Here is a 23,703-nt window from a genome sequence, read left to right as displayed (position 1 = left end):
CCAGCTCGAATTCCCCACCTATCCCGCTGTCACCATCCTCTGACCCCACTTCGTCTATGCTACCCCAACACTTCTGGGCCAATGTACCAGCCACACCAACGAGGTGGTGTATTTCGCCGATACCCTGACTCAAGCTGTAGCGATGGCTTCGACCTAGGGAAGATTATCGATGACGAAGTCGGAGGAATCAACCGTCGTCGTTCATCCCTTAGACCTGACTTGCTGGTAGGTTTCAGCTATCGAGGTCGTGAGAATGTTGCACAGACGCTAGGGGATGGTTTGGATATATTTTGTAGATAACCTTGGAATTGATTGACATTTACTGAGGACTGAGATCCACCTCACCTGAGGTCTATCTTATCCTCAAGTATCCAAAACAAGGGGATGATCGTAACTAGTTTTCTGTTAGTTATTCGATTCATCAAGGTATTCCCCAATTTTGTCTTACTGTGCAAGATTTTTCTTACCAATAAAATCCAAAACAACGAATATACCCTTACACAGGATTTATGACGAACCTCTTAACACCACCTACAACACGAGAGGATCGACGCCATCACTAGCTCCACGTCGAAGTCACAGCTACGCCGACTCGTGGCCGTTTAGGAAGTTTTGTACGTGTGTTAGGCGTCGCCCACACCCTCCTGGGGACCACCCTTCCACTCCCGAAGCGGGCACGTCGAGTACGCTGAAGAACGACCCGTGATTCCACGTAGTATGGCCACGGTCAGGAGAGATAGGTAATTCCGACAGCCAGTCGGGCAGCAGCCCCTGTATGTGCGTACACGGGCGGACAGACGCATCGTGCATACACCTACACGGCCACCTACACCAACAGCGGTCGCGGGTACGCCCTTCCCGAGCGAGATGAGTAGGTACGCCGAGGCTCGAAGCCACCCCGTCACGGAGAACGCTTCGGGACTTCGCGCGACTCCCTCGGCGTCGTGTCGGAACGACCACCAGCCCCGTTGTCCGTCTGGGGATGCTCGACTTTTGATCAGCCGCGAAGGATGGGCACAGGTCAGTTCGATAAGGCGCGCCTCTTGCTTATATTGCCACCGATACGCAAGGGGTGGTTCGGCAACCCCTCCTCCTCGGGCACGTGCTCAGTGTACAGTGACTGACTTATCCTTTTCTTTAATTTCGACACCGTTTCTTCTTTTTCTACGATTTCTCCTTGATCGATTCGCTTCGCGACTAAATTCGACCCGAGTCTGTAGTCTGTTCTGGTCTCCGCGAGTGTCGTTTTCCAGTTTTTGCGGTTTCTTGGGGATGTTTTGATTTTGTGTTCTCTTGTGTTTGATTTTTTAGAATTTCGAGGGGTTGGTGGTTTAGCTGGAGGTAGTTGTATTTATTATCGAACGTAAAGGGTGTTGGATCAGAAATCTATGCGAGAGGGTTCTTTTTGTTTGGTCTTGTGAGTGCACTTGTTTTCGAGTTTTTCTTTTTTTTTATTGGTTTTGTGTTGCTTTCTTGTGTTTAAACGAAATGAAGTTTCTGATACATAGTTTGAAATTGCATATAGTTTATCTACTTGAACAATTTGCAGAGAATATTGTTGTTCTATTCAATCCCATGCATGTAATTAAAAGAAAACATCGTTTAAAGTCTCTCAAGCGGTGAGTTGCTCCAACCCCTATCAAAAAAAATTCACAGCTCAAATTTCTTGAAAGGGTTCTACGCTTCCTTCATGAACGTTTAGTGTCCAGTTTTTATCACGATTGCGAACAACCCGGAGAGGACTTAATTCTCATCTGCTATTGAGGCCGTTTAAACCTAATCGACTCGTCGGATATAAGACAATAGCGCGAAGGTGTGTGTATATAAACGTCGAAGGAGGTAATCTGTTGGGGTTGAAGTAGCTCGTCTGATCGGGTTAGGTTGGCGGGTTTTTGGGTGTGAGAAGAAGGTGGTTGGTTCCCCAGGCCAGGAACGGAAGCTTTGGTTGGCTTAGGCATGGCCGTGTTTTTCTTGCCGCGGATCATTAGGGCGATTAGGGTTCCTCCGAAAAGGGAGAGAACAGATTAACGCTCGAGTTCTTCTTGCGGTCCGTCTCGTCTTTCTTAAACGGACAGCTCTTTCCGCCAACTCTTTGCGTTTTTAAGTTCTTCGTATTCCCCGCACAGAAGTACAGGGCGTCCTTAAGTTCATTTGAAAGTCTGTCGAGCGTGGAGTGCGTATTAAGTAGTAATCCTTCATAAGTCAGACGCGTAGACAAGAATCTGTTTTCTGTTACTGACGAGGTAATCAACGAATTTGTTTTATTATACTGATTCGTTCTGCCATATTGACAAGTTTCAATTGGTTAAATATTAAAAATGTAACTTTTATTAGCAACCTATCGTGTCACATGTGCGTATAGAATATTAAATAATTAATTTCCATTTCCTTTCCATTTTGTAATATAATAAACTTCATTTCAAGTCAATGTATGTTACGAATGATTGTCTTTGTTGTGTCAGATTACAGAAAAACTAGCAATGCATCGTCCATTTTTTTCTTGAAATAATAAGGAATAGTATGTCTGACCAGTACAGGTCATTTCTACTGCGAGTGCTCGCTGCTTTCCTCACTTTTCATTATCTAGACAAGGGAACAGGATTTAGAGGATTGAGAACACTTTGATGTGGCTCTGTATGGTACATAATTTCATGAATAACAATTCAATGAATAATAAAATATATATCTTGTCACTTTTAGTCGACTAATATGTCTTTCTATTTCATTGTTCGAGATCTTACTACGCGATATGTATTTACGATCTCTGAAAAATCATGTTATTAAGGCTTGTACCACATTTTACTTTCGTTTGTCAATTGACTAATAGGAAAGTCAATTTCTGTTGCAGGAGACAGATTACTTGATATACTGTGTAATGTATGCGGTGATCGTAGCTCCGGAAAACACTACGGCATCTACAGTTGCGACGGTAATTACTAATCTCTTCTATATTTTAATGTTCTCTTGAAAATCTTATGACAAATAACAGATTCGTTGATTACGATTCCTTCCTAATTATCATTACTTTTTAAGAACACTTTGGTACACCTCTGTTCTCTGTTCATCAGCCAGATTCCAGATTGAGGACAAACACGTTTAGAGAATGCTACTAACATTTTTTCATTTATGAATTAAATTTTTTAAATATTCAAACTCAACTGATACATACAATTAAACAATTTGAACTCTTAGCTGGCAATAAATTGCTATTCAATTTCAAATATTACATAACTTTGTCTTCTGTAGCACGAAGATAGTTTAAATGTATGAACAAAGCCCTTGTTCCCACTGCATATATTATTTACTATTGCTTACTACTTGATTAAAAACTCCTATAATGCATCTGCATAATTTGCATAAAAATATCGTCATTCTCTTTCGCATGAAATGCAAGCAGTCAGCTATGGATGATTTTTAGAAACGAATTGCATGTGTCGAATTTTCTCTGGCACCTTATTTTTCTCATTATTCTTCCTGCCAAAGAATTACATACCTAAACAAGTTGTTAATCAAGTTTTTACTAAACTGTCAACTTCGGTCTAAATACTTCACTGTCAATCATACGTATGATTTAACGCGAATTTCCAGGATAATTTCCACTATCTCTTTAATCCTCAGGTTGTTCAGGATTTTTCAAGAGAAGCATCCACAATAGTCGGGAATACATTTGCAAGGCGCAGGGTGCTATGAAAGGGCGCTGCCCCATCGACAAGACACACAGGAACCAATGCCGTGCTTGCCGTCTTGCTAAGTGTTTCGCAGCTAACATGAACAGGGACGGTAAGTGATCAAAATTACATAAATCAGTAATACGGCATTACAAGATCAGAAACATTTCTTATAATAACGAGTGAAATCTATCACGTAACCAACCCTTCAATTTTTAAATTCATCAGAAATATTTCTTATGAATAGCCAGTGGAATCTATCACGGAACCAACCCTTCAATTTATATTCATAGTAATGATTTCTCTCAACTATGTCTTTTGCCAAACAACTCGTTAAAGGATAGATTGAAATCATTTTCTCAGGTCGGTTACGGTTTCATGGGTCAAAGATGTTCGAACCACAAATACACCACGAAGAAGTGACTTTAGCCACTGGTTAGCCAAACCCTCCTAAGCAAACGTTCTCGCGGGCCTAGTGAAACAGTAATCAAGTTCAAATAGTTTGTTTATAATTGGTTTCGCAACCGATTTCACAATTATCGCACAAATTTTATTATTCCTAAAATATACATATACAGTCTTGAATTAATTAACGAACAAGCCATAGTCTGTTGGACGCAGAATTTGATTCCACGTTCGCTTAAATTTTACTTAAAATCACTCATTCACTGACAATTAAAAATTAATATCATTTTTTCAATGTATTTCAAGGAGTTGCAACAACATTAATTTTTGTTTATCTAATTCACATATGTATGCCTCAATTTTTCTTGCTCAACTATTTTTATTATCTCTAGTAATGATAATTGAATACGTTCATCTGTAATAATTCAATTTTTATTAATAACTGAGTCTGATTGAATCTGCTCCATTACATTCTGCGTGTCTCTATTAATCGACGGTGAGACATCAACACAAACACTTCGAACGTGGGGACTCAATAATGATTTTGCGGAATCATGCAACGTTTCACTTTTCCATGATCTCTCACTTGATCGTTACTTCGCCCTTCCACCTCGATCGGTCCCCGTGTTACTTAAAATGAATCTATACTAAGAAATGAAAAATTTAGGTGAAGAAAAATAGCATTTTAAGGCATTAAAGATTAATCTCTCTGTCTAAAGAATATTCGAGTTATATCATTTTTATTTCACGTAAATAATGTCCTCTTAATATACAATACGAAACATCTCTAAAAAAAGTATTTTTTATAAACATTACAGAAATAATTAACTAGTCTAACTGTAAAATATCGATCTCTGTTCTGGTGCGATAAACTTTTGATCGGTAACGTACACGCTCTTCGATAAACGTTGTCGACCATTTCCATTTAATTAATTAATCGTTCGAAAACTCGTAATCTCCTTTCGATGCGGCATTACATTATGTCCCCCGATCGCGGGTTGAATAGTAATTAACGTCTATTTGCTGTAAAATGTATTGTTTTTCTTGTATAGAGCTCCGTAAACATCGTGTTGCTTTCGAAATTACGAACGAGTGGATAACAATTACACAATAATCACGGACATCATATATTCCCCGTTGTTCGACAATGGTTCATCGGTGGTAAAGAAATTCGCGTACTTCCAACGAACCGAGGAGCCTCGATGTTTCCTGTTATTGTCACGAGCGTTTATATCCAGGTATCGATTTAGAATTGTATTTTGCGTGGCACGCCAAATCCGATTTGATATCGAGAAGTACACTATACGTATACACACAATACCGATTTGATATTTCAACTGAACGCTAAACCACGACTATGCGTATTTTGTAATTGCGTATACGTAATTCGAGCTAACCGCGAATAAAATAATACACCGAGTATGGTATAATAATTCACAAATGTGGAAATTCACAAAATTATTTCCTCGGATACTATTCTTTATACTTGAATACATTTCTACTTGGTTATTTATTTGACGAGTTAAATTAACGAAACAAGAGACAAATAATTAAAAAAAACAGAGAAAGGCAACAACAAATGACTGCCAAAATGAAATAATTCAAGAGAATCAAGAAAATCTGGATAAAAAAGATGAATGGAAATAGTATTCAAAAGCATTCAAAACGCTCGGTTCGATTATACATAGTTCTATCGGAAGGGACTGAAAAATAAGGAGGTACGGAGCTAGATAAAAAGAAAGACAGGTACGTACGAGACAGAGGAGTAAATAATAAGATGAGGAACGAATAAGGAAGAGTAAAGAGAGACGGAGCATATTCAAAGGAAGGTAAAGAGCAAGGAGAAGAGAGATGAGAGGCAGAGGTACATATCGAAAGAGAAAAGCAGCCAGGGGCGGACCAGACCGCTCGATGGGGATGGGGGAGCCCAGGGTGTCGGGGGTGCTTAATGCAGGACGGGTGCGCTGGTTCCCAGCGGTTGCTGAGGCTTCAGACGCGAGTAAGAGAGGAGATTCAATTAGTGGCAGAGCTTCCTAACGTTAAGGAGACTCCACACGGGGTGAGGTGAACCTCTCCTCGCGTTTTCGATTCTCTCTCTCTCTCTCTCTCACCCTTTCACGGTCATCATCCACGGAAACGTGCTAGTATATGCTAGTTACGAGTTCCTCCTGGTTGCTCTTGCTTTCTCGAAAATTAGCGGTAGTTCGCGAAGATAATCAACGGGGGATGAATCCTTCACACGAAGGGGTCGTTTGTGGTTTACGAGAGGAATAATGTAGGTAATTTCCGAGGGATGCGAACTCAACGTCTGCGTGATGAAGGTCGTTAGAAGAAATTCTTGTCTCGACTGGGATAGTACGAGGAATCATGTACATATAATTATCTAATAAGATTGAAATAATTTGTCACTCTCGTGCAGAAGCATCGATAAGGTGGGAAGAACATCTTATAGCTAATATGAAATGATTTCATACGGGAACTAGTGTCTCGTTTTCAATCAGTGCAAAATCAAAATCATCTTCACGTGAACAGACTACTCTGTGGAATTCTGAAACGATGATGATTTTAGACACAGCTTCCCCTAAACTAAATCTTCAGATCTTGTTACTAAATGTACACAAATAACACTCAAAGACCTAAAATCACCTATTTATTTTATAGATTATAAAATAGTATATCAGTAATAAGAAGTATCCTTCAAATTATAAAGAATTTCCCGAAGCACTCATCAACATTTTGTCTCTGACTAAAACACAGTGTTTCATGCATAGAATTTGATCATTTTAACACTAAACGTACCACTCGAATCCCTGTTTTCAAACTTTTGTATACAGCTCTTACATGCAATATATGAATTTAAATACAATTGTTTCATGCATTATTCAATTTAGCTCCATGTAGAATATCTTTCCATTAAATTGAAAATACTAATTAGTCCCATAGTTTAGTGTTAAATAAAAGTATTTAAAACATCATGAATTGTCCACCACGCTCTAATTAAAAAAACAAACTCATGAAGCCCCTTTGGAAGACCCTTTGCATAAACAGCTTAGGATTCTATTCATGGTCCGATATCGCTATCGACGTTTCGATGTTGAACAAAATCTAACATAAACAACCGACGCCTGTCATCTTAGAACCTATTGGCTGGCGATAGCTGCCTGTGGAACGGAAAGGGTTGAGAGGGAGAGTGTCGCGACGCATTGTGAGGAACCCATAAAGCGTAGGTGACCACTGGATAAGTGGTATATATTATGTACGCGGTGCTTCGCGAAGCGCCGCCGCAGGCACGCAATCATCCGCCGCCTGACAACCCGGAGATCTCTAACCCCTCGCACCAGCCTGTACCAGCACCCTCCTCATTCAACAGAAATTCATCCTTCTCGGTGTCATTTGCTCTACCCGTCTACCTTGCCGACGAAATGCCCCGCGCCGCTCCCGAAGCCCGTATATTTTGCGAAATATGGCGTTAAACGATACTAGAAGATTACCAAGCGGCTTACCGCGTCGGATTTGTAACTTGTAAAGGGAAAGAGAGGCAGGCCGTCGAACGTTCCTTCGAGTCGATGGTTCTCCCTCGCGGGGGAGGCCTAGGCTTCTTTTCGCAACGTTCGCGAATTTGCGAGCGACGGGAATCTTCCGTGAGAGTTCATTTTTTTTTTTAAACCTCGAGGCGTCGAAGGTCTGATCGAGCCTTGAGGGAATATATCAGGGGCTGTTGGGCGGAATGGCTGATATTTTGTTCGGAATAAGAAGGTGGGCAGTGCTTGGTGCTGGAAAATTAAAAGTTTGAAAATTCATAGGGTGAAGATCGTTGGAAAGTGGTCATCAGAGTCACGATGCAGTCAAATATTTATATTAAAGCGAGTGGACCTCTTTGGGAATTAATTCCGAGGATATTATGCAGTGTTTATGTGGCCCTTGAAGAATGCAAGGACCACATTCTCATTTATTTATCAAATTTTTGGAATCACACATATTATAAAAACAAGCCATTTGTTTAAAACAACTAAAAGGAAGTTGTTAAACAATTTTTGGTTTAAACTGAAATTATTTTAATTTAAAACTTTAATATTTTTACTGTAACTCCACGAAAGCCTCAACTACTATAATATAGCTATAATTTATTTTTTCCTTGGCAAGCTTTACAATGAAGGGTATCAAAATGCACTATGTAAATAATCAAAAACTAATTTCTGTTATGAAAGATAAAATAAAATTCATGCAGCAAAGTTAAAAGATCGTCCACCATATGGTCTGTAGTCATTATACTTGTAAATTCCATACTATTAACCTATGTTAACATGTCACTTGTACTTCAAACATTTCCAATAACAATTCTCGCATTTGTATCTCGTCCAATGTTACTTTCGTCGCACTCCGTCATTTGAAATGTCCATCCATACGTCTGAAACGAATCACGTGTCCTTTTTGCCCAGCAACGAAAAACAAGAGGGAAAGTCTTGACTTGTCAGGGCGAAATAATGAACCCCTCGGGTCCTCCCTGGTCGTACGGTCAACATCATTTCCAGTGTACACATTCAAATCGGTCGAGACCTTTGGATCCGCAAACTTCGCCTCGTTTCATGCCCAATCGATCGCTGCTCGCAACTTCGAAGTTTAAATCTCTTTGTTTCCGTTCATAATTCGAAGCCACCCTTTCTGGAAGTACGAAAGTACTCTGAACCGGAATTAAACCGACGCGGCCCGGTGTTTGCCCCTTTCGCTGGTAGAAAATCGGGATTATTTCCAATACTTCGGTTTCTACCTTCCCAGCGTTTGCGAAATCACTTTCCGCGTCGAAGGCGACGAAAATAATTAAAATCACGTTACTACGCGTCCGTGTCGCGTTCGAACTAATTTCAAGCAATTTCGCTAGATAAAATTGGAGATCCCATGCCAGTGTTCTTTTGAACACGTTGGCTGATAAATTAAACGTGTGTAGATTAAAACAGTGATTCCCAAACTGGGAGCCTGGATATATTGCAAATAGGTAAAATGTAAATGTAATATGTAAAAATGTAAGAGAAAAAAAAATAAATATTGATTAAGTTTAATGATAAAGAAATTAAGTCTTATGAAATAGTAACACTTACATTTAGTAAGCTTGTGCCACAAAATGTAGTCTAACATACTTCAGATTAGTCTCATATTGATTGGTATTAAAGGAGCCGCCTAAAATAATCTGTATACTAAGGGAGACGCGTTAAAATTCGTTTCAGATGAAAATCAAATTGTTGCGTGTATTATTGATAATATTGAAGACACTTACATAAAAGATTGTACAAGACTGGGATATTTTTCCTGAACTGTAAAGTCTGGGGAGGTAACTGAAAACGCAGTAATGTGTACTATATACCAAACATAATATTCATTGCACAAGAGAGAAGAAGTATATTTTTTCTTAAATATACACTAGAACCTCGTTGCACGAGGGCCCGGATGATTGCAATGTCCTGACAAGTAGAAGTGGTCGCTCACCAACAAATGAAACTAAAAGGGTAGTTGATAATCCCACCACTCAGCATGTGAGATCATTGTACTCTGAATGTATCTTGTGCAAGTAGACCTCCTGATTTATTCCAGTACTACATCTCAATCGCGTCAAGAATCTTCACCCTTGTTTCCCTACAAGAACCAAAATTCTACTACATTAAGAAGTCTAAAAAAAATCCTGACTCTAAATACTAATTACCCCTCCAGCCTCTCTCGACCTCTGAAATATCCTGTTCACGCGTTCTCCGTATCCGTGAAACAAATTGCATCGCCGTCAACCCCGTTTTTCTTCCACCGAAAGAAAACTACCTCCTCGACGAGAGTGGGCCAGAACAATCGAGCCTACGGCGGTAAGGCATCGGCCAACTGGCCGTCAGGGCGACGAGAACGCGGTCTCGTAGACCACGGGGGCGAGGAAAGATAGACACGACGAAAACCGTAGAACAGGGGCGAGAACGATGGACGGGGGTTGCGTGGGAGTGGACGGCTGGTAACGCAACGAAGCGAGGCGTGCCGTACACGCGGCCGGCAGCATCAATCCATCCACATAAACGGTAAACTGTAAAGCGGGTCCTGGAAGAGAGACGGGAACAGTGACAGGGTAACGGGAAGGCAGCCACAGCTGGAGAAAAGAGGAAGACAGAGCAACAGCCACCGATGCGGCTCTCCCTCTTGCGGCGGGGGGCACGATCCGTGTGGACGGAACGAGTCGTTGCGCTAAGCCGGGCTTTGATCGTCACCTGTCATACTAACGCCCGGAGGAGCTGCACCACGGTTACGGTTCACGTAACTGCGAGAATTACATCTACGAGCTTATGCATCGGGGAAGGATTCCCATTCGTGAATCGGTTTTTGTAGGAATGCGCCGATCGATGAGCTGTTTTATGCGATCTACGAGTACGTACCCTGATGTTGTGTGCGAAGGGATGTTACTTTCTTCGTGAGGAGGAAGATAAAGAAGAATAAATGTCCTTGCGATGGAGTGCTAGAGTTGGACTGGGGGATTCAGGTGTTAGGCGCAGAAATTAATTCTCTAGCTCCGTACTTAATCAGGGATAGGTGATTTTAGGTCTTATTAAGTATAGAGTCAGTCGCATAAATATTCGTACCCTCTATGTCTATTGAAGAAATTTGTTTAAAATAAATGGTAGGTTTGTTGTTTCCATGTATATGTATATATAAATATGTACATGTAAAAGCATTCACAACTTTTTATTCGTATACATATTTATAATAAAAAGATGCATTTCGTAGTATCAAAACTATCATTCAATTTAGTCAAGTTTGTACGATAGACATAGAGAGTATTTATGGGACTCACTGCGTGTAATAACACGATTCGAAGATGCACTTTTTACTAATAATTGTCTCACTGACTAACGATTATAGTTAAATTAATAATCGTAATGTGTACAGTTGACAACCTGCGCGATAGCTGTACTCCATTCGTGCAGTTAAGAATCTGAAGGTCAGCTTTACTAAATGTATAATCCTGTCGGACAATTCATGAATCGTCGGTCATCTCAGTTGAGCATATGTGACATGTCACATGCGCTGACCCTCCCGTTAATCTGCACAGCATGCATACCTACTCGCTTGGCGAATCGGACTACAATTTCCGGAAGAGAGGATGGAACAAGTTCTAGTAACGTAATCTTAGAACACAGTCATTTGTACTTAGCACTGTGCTCTTTCTTTCTTTCAGTTTCATTATTCTTTTTAAAAATATGTGGTTCATCTACTTGAACCTCGCTCTTCAAAGCTGTATCATAATAACTAGCTCTCCTTCATCCAGGTATTAACCCTTTGCACTCTGCGCCATCTTGTTGCAAAGTGTGCGAACAGGAATCGCATTATATAGAATAGTCTAGCTTTGGAAACGTGTCTCTTTGGTATAATTAGACTTAATTATAAATTCTTATAGGTTTCTTGAAGCATTGACACCACTGCAAAACTTAAATTCTTTATCGCTAACAAAATTTCTTAGATTTTCGACGTCCCCTCATGAGGGTTAGAAGAACCCCTTGCATTGCAAGGATTCCTTCTCTCGAACATTTTCTCCGTTCCAGTTGAAAGCAACGACACAAAGACATCTGACCCCTATTTTCATATCCACAATGGTACATAGCTTGCTGACAAGTAACAACGACGCCTCTTCATCAATTATCTGAGTACCCAAACCCTCCAAACACCCGCAAACTTCTCGCTATATTGGCCAGACGAGCGTCCTTCGCAACAGGCGCAGCGTTTTCCAGAAGGCAGAAAACAGGTTCATGGGGTCGCTTCCCTTCCCAGCGATCCGTTCGACTACACATTCGACCCTGGCCGTGTGCACACACGGTCCATATGAATCTCTTCGGAGTGGTAACACGTGTACCAGGGCGCGTCCTACACGCGAGTCCAACACACGAATCGCGGAATACGACCCCTCTCCGAATCGACGCCACGGAAACGTTGATGGCGACCGTCGATGGTGGTGAAGGCGACGGTGGTGGTGATGGTGGCGTCGATGGTGGTGGTAGTCGATGTATCAACCCCTACTCACTCGAGGATTAGCCTTCGAGATCGCTGACTGCTGAAATGTTCACAGATCGGTTTACCGTTTAGCAGGATAGAGAGTGTGAGCCCCGTGATCCATGGCCCGTGTGAGCGTCCAACCCCCACGCATGATCGCGCCCCCGCACACACTCGCCCCAACACACAGTCAAATTTCGTTCCATTCCTGCGTCACGTGCGTCGCGTGTACTCGTACACACTGGACTATCTCTGTCGTTTGTCTCCTTATCCGCTTGGTTTTTCTACCGTTCATCGTTATTTTACTTTTGTTAGTTGCTCGACGGACACTCGTGCATCCCTTTTTGGACGGATTAAATCGATCTGTGTCCTTCAAGGACCGCATCTCCCTTAATCGAGGAATTGCTTGGTTGGTTTTTGTTTAATGTGGTGCTCTTGGGAGGACATGTCTTGGGTTGACAATGTTGGTAAATTTTGAGGACATTTATTGTAGCAAAGATTTATGTCTGAGACTTTCGACCCTCGTTACCCTTCTGGAGGTACAAGTATTTGAGGTGTTCTTCTTCAATGTATTCTGCAATATTTTCCAACATCGATATATTTATTTTTTTTTATTTGATGCAATTAGAACCTCCTTATAGAGATTATTTTGTTGAATATATTAATTTTTATGGAATAAATATATTTCCAACATGTGGATGCCTATGAAGAAAAATAGAAGTAAACTGGGCAATAAACTCCTTTCTTCTTTTTGTCGTTTATGGAGAGCTTTAGGATTCTCTTTCATCGTAATCAATGACTCTTGAACATCAGTATATCTCCCTTTGAATACCCCTTAATCATACATGAACTACAACCACTTATATATCAACTGATCGACATAAACAACGACTTGTCAACCACAGATACAGATCCCAGATGCCTATGTAAAATTCATCACCCACCCATTTCCGCCTCAAGAATATTCCAGCGCCTCTTCGAGCACCAAAATGCAAAATAACCCTCCGATGTTCCTTTTCCTTCGCGAACCGCTCGTCCACTGTCACCCCTTATTGGCCACTCGGGGTGTCCTTTCCTCGCTCTTCCCTCTGCGCGGATTTCCCTGGCTCTGTCCGTGTCACGGCCTATGGCCAGGCGTTCTCGCTCTTCCCCATCGCGAATGACAAAACGCAAAGCCTAACCTGGCCGCGTCGCGCGTGTATAGCCCGAACGCCACTCAACTGTGGGAACTCGCATTGTGGACCACACGTGGCACGCGAGTATTACGGTGGCTCGTGGCTTCTATGTGCACTGGATGTTACCAGGGATGTACACCGAAGCGAGAGCGGGAGAGAGATGGCACAGTCGAAAGAGAAAGGCAGAGAGTGCGTGGATGAAAAGGGAACAGGGCGCGGTCCATTCCAGCGCATGCGATCCTAATCCCCGCGTCCATTCGACGTCCGGATCGCGAGTACGCACGTACTCGAAAATCACCCCCCTAAGCCCCTTACGCTGGGCGAAAAATTGTTCCGACGAATTAAGAGGAACGTATACACTCGCCGCTGACGGAATCCATCCGAGACGTGGACATCGGGGTGAAATTGGGGATTCCATTTCTCGACGTCGAGTGTCCTTTGTCCAGGGCCCTCGCGTGGTGTATGGGAATTTTTGTAAAGAACAGTGTTGACGAAATAAAGAGAGTTGGTTTCTTGGTCTTCGTTTCCTTTTGGCAGAAAGTGCTTTTTGAATGCATGAGATCCTGGAGGGTTGCTCGCTTTTGGTGAGGTTGTAAAGTAGAGGGTTGAAGACTGCTCTTGATGAAGTCTATGTGTAGATTATTTAATAATGCTCACTTTGTATTTCTTGTGTATTTCTTGGACAAAATTCAAGTTGAAGTAGAAAATAAAGATGTCAGGTTCCAAGCTTGATTTGTTCTGGTCTTTCCTTAAAATTAAGCATTATCATGATTTTCACAAGTAATTTTCAATCCACCAAGTATATTAGTTTTTATGTTAGGCAATAACGTAGTTTTATTGCGGCGAATTTAATTTTTCCATTGCCACAGCTTCCTTGGATGCACAAAAGCTTCTTTAAAGTACATCTGATTTCGCTTCACGAAATCCCAAGCAGCTTTATTGCGAATTCTCTGTATTCTATCAACGATGCGTATTAAACAGCGACGGTCTTTTGTCGTTCATGATACGAGCGAGACTGTAACGTCGATTTATATTACAAAGTAAAGCATCTCTCTCGTTTAAATTAAATTTTCTTGGTCGAACTCTACACGTTAGACTAGTTATTGTATTGCGAAACAAACGTTAACGTAACGTTTTATATTTATGTATATTATATTCATATATTATTTTCTTCCATTCCGAAAGCATTTTTGGAATCAGAAAATATCAACCCCCCGATGGCCGACACGTGGTCTATCTAACAAATATTTATCAATATTGAAGAGTTGCTCCATATTGAACATCCACCATAAGAGTCAACAATTTTAATGCAACGTAGCTATCAATCAATACACAAAACTGTGGTACAGTAAAAATTGTACATTGCCAAACGTGTCACTCCGACGCGCATTAATTACAACAATTTAGTACCTCGCGTATCATTCAACTCTTCTCAGAATTCTCGCCAATTTCGAGCCAGTTATTGTTCGATTAAAGACCGATAAAAAGTGTGCCCGCAGGTTGGTGAAGGAAACTACAAAAACGGTTTTGAAAATGAATTTCCACATTCTAATATCTCGACTGCGTGCGCGATGCGAGGAAGTTTGCTTACAAAGCAAACAACCACGCACCTGCTCGCTGCTTTTTTTCCTCCAGCGGGAAATACTCCGATGAAAAAACAGTTATTACTCTCGGAAAATAATAATATTTGTACCTGTTCCGATGCACGGCCAATTTAGTCGATAAAACAAACAGACCCGAAGCGGATTTCGCCTCAACTTACTTTTCAACTGGTTGCAAGCGCGTCGCAGTATCGCAACGCTTACGGAAACGTTTCATTCCTCGCTAATTAACGTTCTGCAATTTTCGTCTGCAAAGTGAGATCATCGTTTTATTATAGCAACAAGAATGGGGACCATTAGCGAAATGGCGCTGGTCAAACCGTGCGTAATTAAACGGAAATTGTATTGTTCTTCTGCTGGTCTGGGTAATGAGTTGAGAAGACGTCATTATTGGTAGTAATTTGGACGATTCGAGGAGGTATTGTGAACTGTAAGCATGTCTTCCGTTATGTAAGTCTAATTTAAATAGTAATAATAATTTTAGTTAATATTTGAAGCTGGGACGCCTAGCTTAGAGACTCAGACCTTTCACTATTGCATGTATACTTATGTTATGAGTTATTTACTATTAAAAGGAAATACTACATGGTTAATTAATACTTTTTAATAATTGATTCTTCTTACACTACTTTCTCTTCTGGTTTTATTTTAGCATTTGATTCAGACATAGACCTTACCACAATCATGGACCAAGCTCACAAAATTACTAACTAATTATCTGTATAACATGTTGGAATGAAAAAAAAACTTGATAGAAACAGTCTACAATCGAGCACTCGCTTCCTTTGAATTTTAACCCTTTAAGCTGGCAACGTGCGAGACTCGTGATACACAGTTTAAGTCTAACATGAAAAACACAAGTCAGACACGTCATATGAAAGTGCGTAAGGAATGTTTTACCTGATTATGGCAGACACGATCCTATAGTAAATCGTAGGTTAAAGGATTAAACCTCATGATCCACCTACCCAACTGGTCAATCTCTCCACCCCACCCAACGTCATTCGAGAGCTCCAAACACTACGGACGTTAACCCAAGCTTCAGAATAACATCTAAAACGTCAAAATTCCTGACGATTCTCCGCGGCGCTAATCCTCTAATCGCTTCAATCAACGCGCACGGGATTCCCCCGAGGAAAGTGACTTCGAACGAAGCAACCATCGAGCTTTAATTACTCTGAAAACACGAAACGAGCTCGTCCGACTCTAACCTCCTCGTTTTCCCGCGGCACGCGATTCCGTCGTCAAAGGGCCGAGGAACGCGATTCTTACGGCCGCCAATGCCAGACAGAGGCTGGATGAGGCGCGGATATTGCGACGCCAGTGCGAACGTGGGAATCCCCGGCTGCCATCCGCTCAGCCTCATTAATGATGATGTGCTTGCCACCCAGTTGCAGTCCCGCAGTCTCTTTCTCCCTCTGCGTCTCCCACCCTGACCCCAACCTAACGTATATCCTCGCACCCTCTACATATTTCAACGTATATGGCCGTAGCCTACGCGAAACTCCCGACCTCGTCTAGCCCTTCTCCCGCGATGTCTTGCCGTGGAAACCACCCCCGTGGTGGAAGCTGACGCCCTGGCCAGGCCACCTCGACGTGTTCACCCTCCCATTTCTGTCCCGGTGAATTCAACCCCCGTGCAGCCTGCTCGACCCACCTTGGCGTCGTCCAGCCCCACCAGCGACGGTATACAGCTCGTACATCTCCAGCCAGGACGTTCCACCCCCGCGTCCAATTCCACGCAACCTGCGCGGACTTTTTCGCTCCCACCGTTAAGTTCCCGGGTGATATTAATAGGAAACCGCCGGCCGCGGGGCTATTAAGGGATGATTTGTGATTCCTGATCGTCCTGGGTGAATCGGTTCCTTTGACACTACGGGGTGGGCGAGGGATGGCTTGATCCGCGAGAAGACCGAGTTTCTTGTGTAAATTAGGTGGAGGATGGCGGAGAGTCGGTTAGGTAGGATGGATCTTGATTTTGAAGGGTTGAAGGAGGGAGGGAATCGAGGTGGATTCGTTTGAGAAAGCATGATTGATTCGAGTGCGTTCACGTTTGAAGTTGAGGTGAGGGATTTTTCGTAAATCGTGGATAGTAGTGGTTAATTTCATATTGCACTACTTAAAATGTTTAGTTCGGAAACTAAAGGTACACGAATCGATATATTTGTCAGTTTTAGGTATTGTTTCTATTCTTAGTTTCGTCAATTTGGAAAAGTTTAGAATTAACCCTTTATGTGACAGGACTTCCTGGACATTTTTTTCACTTTTATTCTTTGAGTGAGAGTAGAAACTTAAAAATATAAAATTGTCGCCCCTTCCTTAGTGGTAACAACGAGTACCAGTGACCTATGAAAGGTTAAACATATTTGCTATATGTTACTGTTTATGCTAAATATTATTCAGTGTGCAGTGAGTCATACGTTTACTTTGAAATTATGTGATTTTACATGAATTGCAAGCAGAAAGACGAACCAGTCTTGGAAGGAACTGCGGACAGTGTTAGGGCAGACATGTTAGTCAGCCGTCGTACGGTCTGTGACTACTTGCAAGTAAACTCGACAGGCTTTACACTACATTATTGATGGTAGCATAATCTTTTTAATTCAAAACTGATATTTTGTCTCCTTGCAATACATAAGTGACGTTGCAGATAAGGTTCATTTGTTTAATCAAAATTTTTCACAACATTTTAATCATTTTTTCACTTACTCTAAATCTCTCTATTCTATATGAGTCATAATAAACAAGACATCTACTATCTCTACTAGGTTTAAAGATAGTAGAGCATTCATGGAACGTAATTCAACTCGTTCCGACGGACGAACGTTGCGTATATACTTTTCCATGAAGATCAATAGCACCTGAGTTCCAAAGCTTATCAATGTTTCTTGTTTTTAACCTTTTCGGTGCTCTGCGCGAGTATACTAGTCAAATTATTTTGTTCTTGTCGTGCTCAAGACGAATTAAATCGCATGAGCTTATTGTTAATGAGTTAATGAGTTACCTCGTCTTGAGCTCTTTTCTATTTAAAAAGCTCATGCGATTTAACTCGTCTTGAGCACGGCAAGAACAAAATAATTTGACGAGTATACTCGCGCAAAGCACCGAAAAGGTTAAAACTGATAACACTCTTATTCTTTGCATATTCCACTCAATCCTAATACCTTTGAACTTCAACTTTCTGAATCTCGATCTCAAATAATTTCCGTACATTTCTGAATAGAAAATGTAATGTAGTAAAATGTAATGTAATGACATTTCCTTCAAAGTACTCGCGTTTAGAAATTATTTCATCAGAGAAAATGAATAGCGACGATGACATTTCCATCCAACCTAGTTCCAAACAATATTTTCATGGACTCGGCGATCGTGTCGGGCGGCACATTTTTTTTGTTGACACAGAATTTAGCTAATTACGTCTTGTTTATTCAGGAGAACCTACAACCCCGAATTCAATCCCGCGCGAGCTTCTTTGCTCCCCCTATTAAGCACTAGGGTGGCATAAATAGAGCCATTGAAGATGGCACTCCACCATCGAGAGATCATTCCCGATTGTATCGCGACAAGTATCTCAAAGATCGATCACTGCTGGGCATTTAGTAGAATTTAATCTCAAGATTAGGATGTTTCACTTCACTGAATGATACAGTAACAATTCAGATCTGAATAAAACATTCCTGCATCAATCAATATCAACACGAAGATAATATAAGTTCGTCATGACTGATGTTTAGCAGTGCAACATGAACGTGGCCCGAGGAAACCGAAGCCTCATTCGATGCACTCCGACAAACAGTCACCGATTGGATCACCTGTACACCGGCCTGGCTCCAGCTATATCCTATCATCTCACAGGTAATTAACATGTTAAAAAATACTCGAAATTCAGCTGTAGGATACATATCTCCAACAGAATCAATATTTGTTTATATTTCAAGATTGTAGCAGAATTTTAGAAAAATGTAACTTGTTACTTTCAATCTTGAAATGATTGGATCTTGGAGACTAATGAAATCGTAATGACTACAGGAGATTCAGATGCGACCAGAGGTTCACACCTTACCCACGACCAGTGGGTCTGGTTCAGAAACCACCAGAGGACTCCCAGTCCCCTGTGCCACTGGCTCTGTCTCATTCTCCTTCGACCACGACCCTCTACTCGGCGCCCCCGACCGTCGCCCTGGCACCGCAACCACCCCTTCTTCAGATACTAATGTCCGCCGAGAAGTGTCAGGTAAGTAATTCAGCTCAATTTGCTCGGCTCGGTGTTTCCCCTTTGCAAACTTTATAACGGCAACCCCGTTAAATCCCGACGCTCTCGCACAATGGACTGAAACTGAGCGATTTCGTCGCATTCTCCGTTCTCGGTTTTGGTTTACTTCCAGTCAAAGTAGAAACGACCGCAGTCGGAGGAGCTTTTAACGAATGAATTATTTATTTGTAGTGGCGTTCGTCAAATCTTCATGGACATTGCCTTATCCTTTCGCATTGTTTATGCTATTGGTTTGGTTACTTTATATTTTGTCGACGATATAAGGGGTCTTTTAGGGTTTACTTTTTAATAACAAGAAACGCCTGTCATCGTGGAGGACTTGGTTATATTTTGTCATAGTATGTTTTGTACAGTTCTAACTTCTCGTATTCTGAAGATGTCGACGAAGTTCAAAATAACACCTTTCTGAATCAATATAGCAATGGCGTAGCTTGATTTATCAACCAAGGAAGATACTTTCGAATTATTTCTTTATTTATTTCGTTTCGTTGAAAGGATGAAGACGTTTTCGGTTACGATGTTACTGATATTACAGTTCACCGATGCCAGAGTTGGGCAAAATGTAATCAAGCTAATGAGTAATTAATAACCACGGCTAACGAAAAACAGGAATAATCAACGCGAATGCAATCATCGGATACGTTTAACTTATTAATCGTTAACCACGATATGATTACACTTTGAATTACGGCTGATTTAACAAAATAAATATCGAAAGTGATAAAGTAGCTGAGAAATGTACAGACGCTAAACGAAAGTACGCGTGAAACGTAATTGTACATCGGTTAAATCGCAACTTTTGTACATCACTCGGTAGTAAAAAAATATTTTCAATTTGCAAGGAACTCGCATGGAATGCACGACTGCAACCGGAATCCGAATATTCCCTGGAGCAAACAGAAACCAGTCACAATTCGACGGGGACTTTGCAAAATCTAACTCCCATTCGGGAACTATTACAGGTAACGAAAACTGTTTCAAGAAACTTGACGATCTGTCGCTTAACTAAATGTTTACGTAGGATGTGGATATGGTTCAGAGAGTATTCGAATTACTACTAAGATCAAATAAAAATAAGAGAAACGAAAATCGTCTCTTTCACGTCAAATTACGCTCGACGAAGAAGAAGAAGACGTGCTCGTATATTTCAGGAAACAACAGCTCGATTACTGTTCATGGCCGTGAGATGGGTTCGCTCTCTGCCACCCTTTTTGGCGCTCTCGAAGAACGATCAATTGTTGCTACTGGAAAGATCCTGGACGCAACTGTTCCTCCTTCATCTCGCCCAGTGGTTCATATCCTGGAATCCTCCTGGGCTACTGGAGGACGAACAAATACGTGGAAGGCTACCGAAAGACGAAGCATCGACGAATCAAGATTTAATTACCATCCAGGTGATTAATCTCTGCGCTTTCAAAAAAATGTGTACTCATCTCGTGTCGTTCTTAATGATACCACCTTGAACAATTCTCTCTTTATCGTCCTGCTTTAATTAATACATAGAAAATCGTTTTAATTACTCAATTATTCGTATTCAATTAGACGAAGACTATTTAATACTGTGTATTTTTTTCCCCAGTCCATAATATGCCGTTTCAGGCAACTCGCCCCCGACGTCGGCGAATGTGGATGCATGAAAGCAGTCGCCCTGTTCACTCCAGGTGATATATCCAATTCAAACCAACATTTTACAAATAGAATTACATTTCTCCAGCATTAAACACAGAATACCCCACTGCAATCACCAATAATCACTCGAAAATAAAATGCAAATCTAGCTTTCTCAAATGTCACACGAGCGAATGAGTTTTATTTATAAGGGTGCAAAGTCGCAGTAATTGATCTGTAATCAGAGATGGGCAAAACCCTAGACTTCGAATAGATCTGAAGTTTGCCGATATGTTTGTTTCGTTTCCTTTTTTGGAAAATATTCAAAAGAAGAAACGAGGCAAACATGTGGTGGGAAAAATGACCGCTCCTTGCAGGTCTTAATAAAAACACAACTATTTAATACTCCGTCGCACCTTGCAGACCGAAGTTTCCTCATTCACGCTTCGCATTCGATTGCTTGACTGCGTTAAAGAAAAACGCAGCCAAGCTCATTCTCCGAACATCCACACATACATGTACACAAGTAATCCCTTGAAACTAAACAGTCTATGCTGTATCTTATAAATTAAACACATCGTCGACCTCTTGACGTGGTGTCTACCTCGTCGCCTGACTTGCGACACCACAAACATGTTGCCAAACTTCAGATTTATTCGAAGCCTAGAGTTTTGCCCATCACTGTCTGTAATAGATGTCCAACTGCGATTGAAATTCCTTCTTCATCCCCAAGTGGCACGAATGAAATTTGTCCGCAGAGACGGAGGGTCTCCAGGCCGTCGAGTCGATCAGGATGTTACAAGACCAGGCCCAGTGCATTTTGGGGGATTACACGACGTCTCGTTATCTTCAGCAACCAGGCAGAAGCGGGACGCTCATGTACCTGGTCGGTTATCTGAAATCCGTCGCCTCGAAAACGGTCGAGCGTTTGTTTTTCCACGAGACCATAGGCGAGATTCCCATCTCCCGTTTGTTGGTCGACATGTGCCAGATGTGAGAAGCCACGCGAACCCCTAACCAAACGGCGACGAGTATTTCGTTGAATTTCGCGCAGCTTTCCAATGCTCTTTCGATTTTCAACGAAAGATTATGAATTGGGAAAGTTTTGGAAGTCTGTGGCTGAAGACTGTAACTATAGGTGTATGAAAAAGAATGATCGATCTCTTTGCGATCGTCGTGGTCCCTTCGAGGCTACGCGAGCTGCAATATTGCTGGTTAGCACTCGCGACGCTTTATTAGCGATATCATTTGCAGTAGCACGACGTGTAAATTACGTTTTATAGATACGCAGTTTTCGGAGAAACCACTGCCACAACGACTGTAAATGATCATTCGGTTGAACGAAGTCGTGTACGAGTAATGTTTGTAAAGTACTTGAAAACAATCGTTCGATCTCTTTGTACCATCAGACTATTTATTGCGAATATTGAACAATGCATATCAGAATCTTTTCGCATTTCTCATCGTCGGTAGCAGTTTTCTTTACTTGTACAGTTTGTTTTGTAAATATGTATGTTTTTTAGAGAGACTCATACTTCGAATTAGAGAAATGGGATGAAGAAACGAACGTTGTTTAAATGTTAGAATTCATCGAGGAAGAACGTATTCAGATTGTGTTTATTTTGTTGCATAATTGTGTAAGCATTTTATTTTTCGAGTTTCTTGTGTTTAAACGAATGTTATGATCGATGGAGGCCCCTGGAATTATACGTAGTAAGAACTGTACACTTTCTATGGAAAATACACAAATGTAAAAGTTAAACACATACTGAAAACCTCGATTACTCATACAATTTGGAAATGTATAAAATATTTCAATCCATAGTTTTGTTTATTTCTAAGTATTCGAATAATCGAGGGTATATCATTATTATTAATATGAATCAATTAAGTGTTTTATTTGAAAATTCTCATATTTTAGTTTTCAAATGTCTAAACGTGTTTCAAGCATACAATAGAATATTATCTGTCTACGTCAATGTCTTACATATCAACGTGATCTCTTTCTTCTTCTTTTGTAGATTACATTATCTAGGTGTTATTAATTGTAATTTAACAACTACGCATTGTACTCTAAGCTTCGATATATGACAGCGTTTTATTGTTTCACAGTTATGTTTTATACGTGATTTTATTTTATGATAACTAATTACTATTTGTTTATTCGTATGATATAGCATTTGTTATTGTATTTGTTTCCAAGTCCCAGACATCAATGTACTTTTTGTAAAATAACAGATTTCTGTTTCGTAGGCCAGCTACTGTGTTTATACAATGCTAGCAAAGCAATTGTTTATACGAACTCGCGTAAGCAACGGACGAGCGAAACGAAATTGTAAAAAGCAGTAATTACAATTAGTATTAATGGTGCTTTCCCTATCTAATCCTTCGTCAGTGTACAAATTTGACATTTCATTCATTAAATTAGTTTTTAAACGATGCAGTCCTTGTCATAACTATCATCTCCAATACATGTAAGGTGTACATATTAATAATACTTTAAGACATTGTTAAACTGTTATTGTAATAAAAAGAAAAGTAAAAAGTTTCGCATCGTAGTTCAAACAAAGTAACTATCTTAATAGTTTATGCGATGATATATCTCTACATAGTATAAAATAAAATCTCTGGTAAGCATCTATCTGTTTATTTCGGCTAATCTTCAGAACCACTTGACTAGTAAACAAAAATTGATCTACAAATGCTTCTAATGGCACTTATATTAAGTAAAAAGACATAAAAAGACATTCAAATTTCCCGCAGAAGTTGGTGTCGCCATCTAGCGTTAAAGAGGCCGAACTAATTTCGGAGTTTGATCAGCGCCTCTATCAGGAAAACGCTCAAGTTTGTCCTCGAATAATTCAAATTATCACCGCTAGATGGCACTAATTCCAGTGTATTTACCGACATGTTGGTAATGTACCAACAGACATCGGTAAATACTATGAAATGGCGCCATCTAG

The 23,703-nt window shown here is 40.8% G+C and overlaps 1 protein-coding gene across 1 annotated transcript; it reads left to right on the top strand.

The window, feature by feature from the left end:
- Window positions 1-252: 252 nt before the first annotated feature.
- LOC128889217 (protein dissatisfaction-like) lies at window positions 253-23,319 on the top strand. The gene is made up of 9 exons (XM_054146665.1): window positions 253-1,020; window positions 2,849-2,929; window positions 3,619-3,780; window positions 18,594-18,714; window positions 18,889-19,093; window positions 19,975-20,094; window positions 20,284-20,526; window positions 20,712-20,793; window positions 21,499-23,319. The coding sequence occupies exons 1-9, from the start codon at window positions 1,011-1,013 to the stop codon at window positions 21,735-21,737; spliced, it is 1,263 nt and encodes a 420-aa protein (XP_054002640.1). The 5' UTR covers window positions 253-1,010; the 3' UTR covers window positions 21,738-23,319.
- The last annotated feature ends 384 nt before the right edge of the window (window positions 23,320-23,703 follow it).

Source organism: Hylaeus anthracinus, unplaced genomic scaffold (genome assembly GCF_026225885.1).
Source record: "Hylaeus anthracinus isolate JK02 unplaced genomic scaffold, UHH_iyHylAnth1.0_haploid 11997, whole genome shotgun sequence".
NCBI lineage: Eukaryota > Metazoa > Arthropoda > Insecta > Hymenoptera > Colletidae > Hylaeus > Hylaeus anthracinus.
The sequence above is the reverse complement of the archived record's forward strand: the minus strand, read 5'-3'. Positions and strand labels throughout refer to the sequence as shown.

What these genes read in the sequence shown, in the direction of transcription:
- LOC128889217 (XM_054146665.1), top strand. An exon ending in TATATCCTATCATCTCACAG is followed by an intron (nt 18,715 to 18,888) that starts GTAATTAACATG and finishes TAATGACTACAG; the next exon opens with GAGATTCAGATGCGACCAGA. An exon ending in CCATTCGGGAACTATTACAG is followed by an intron (nt 20,095 to 20,283) that starts GTAACGAAAACT and finishes CGTATATTTCAG; the next exon opens with GAAACAACAGCTCGATTACT.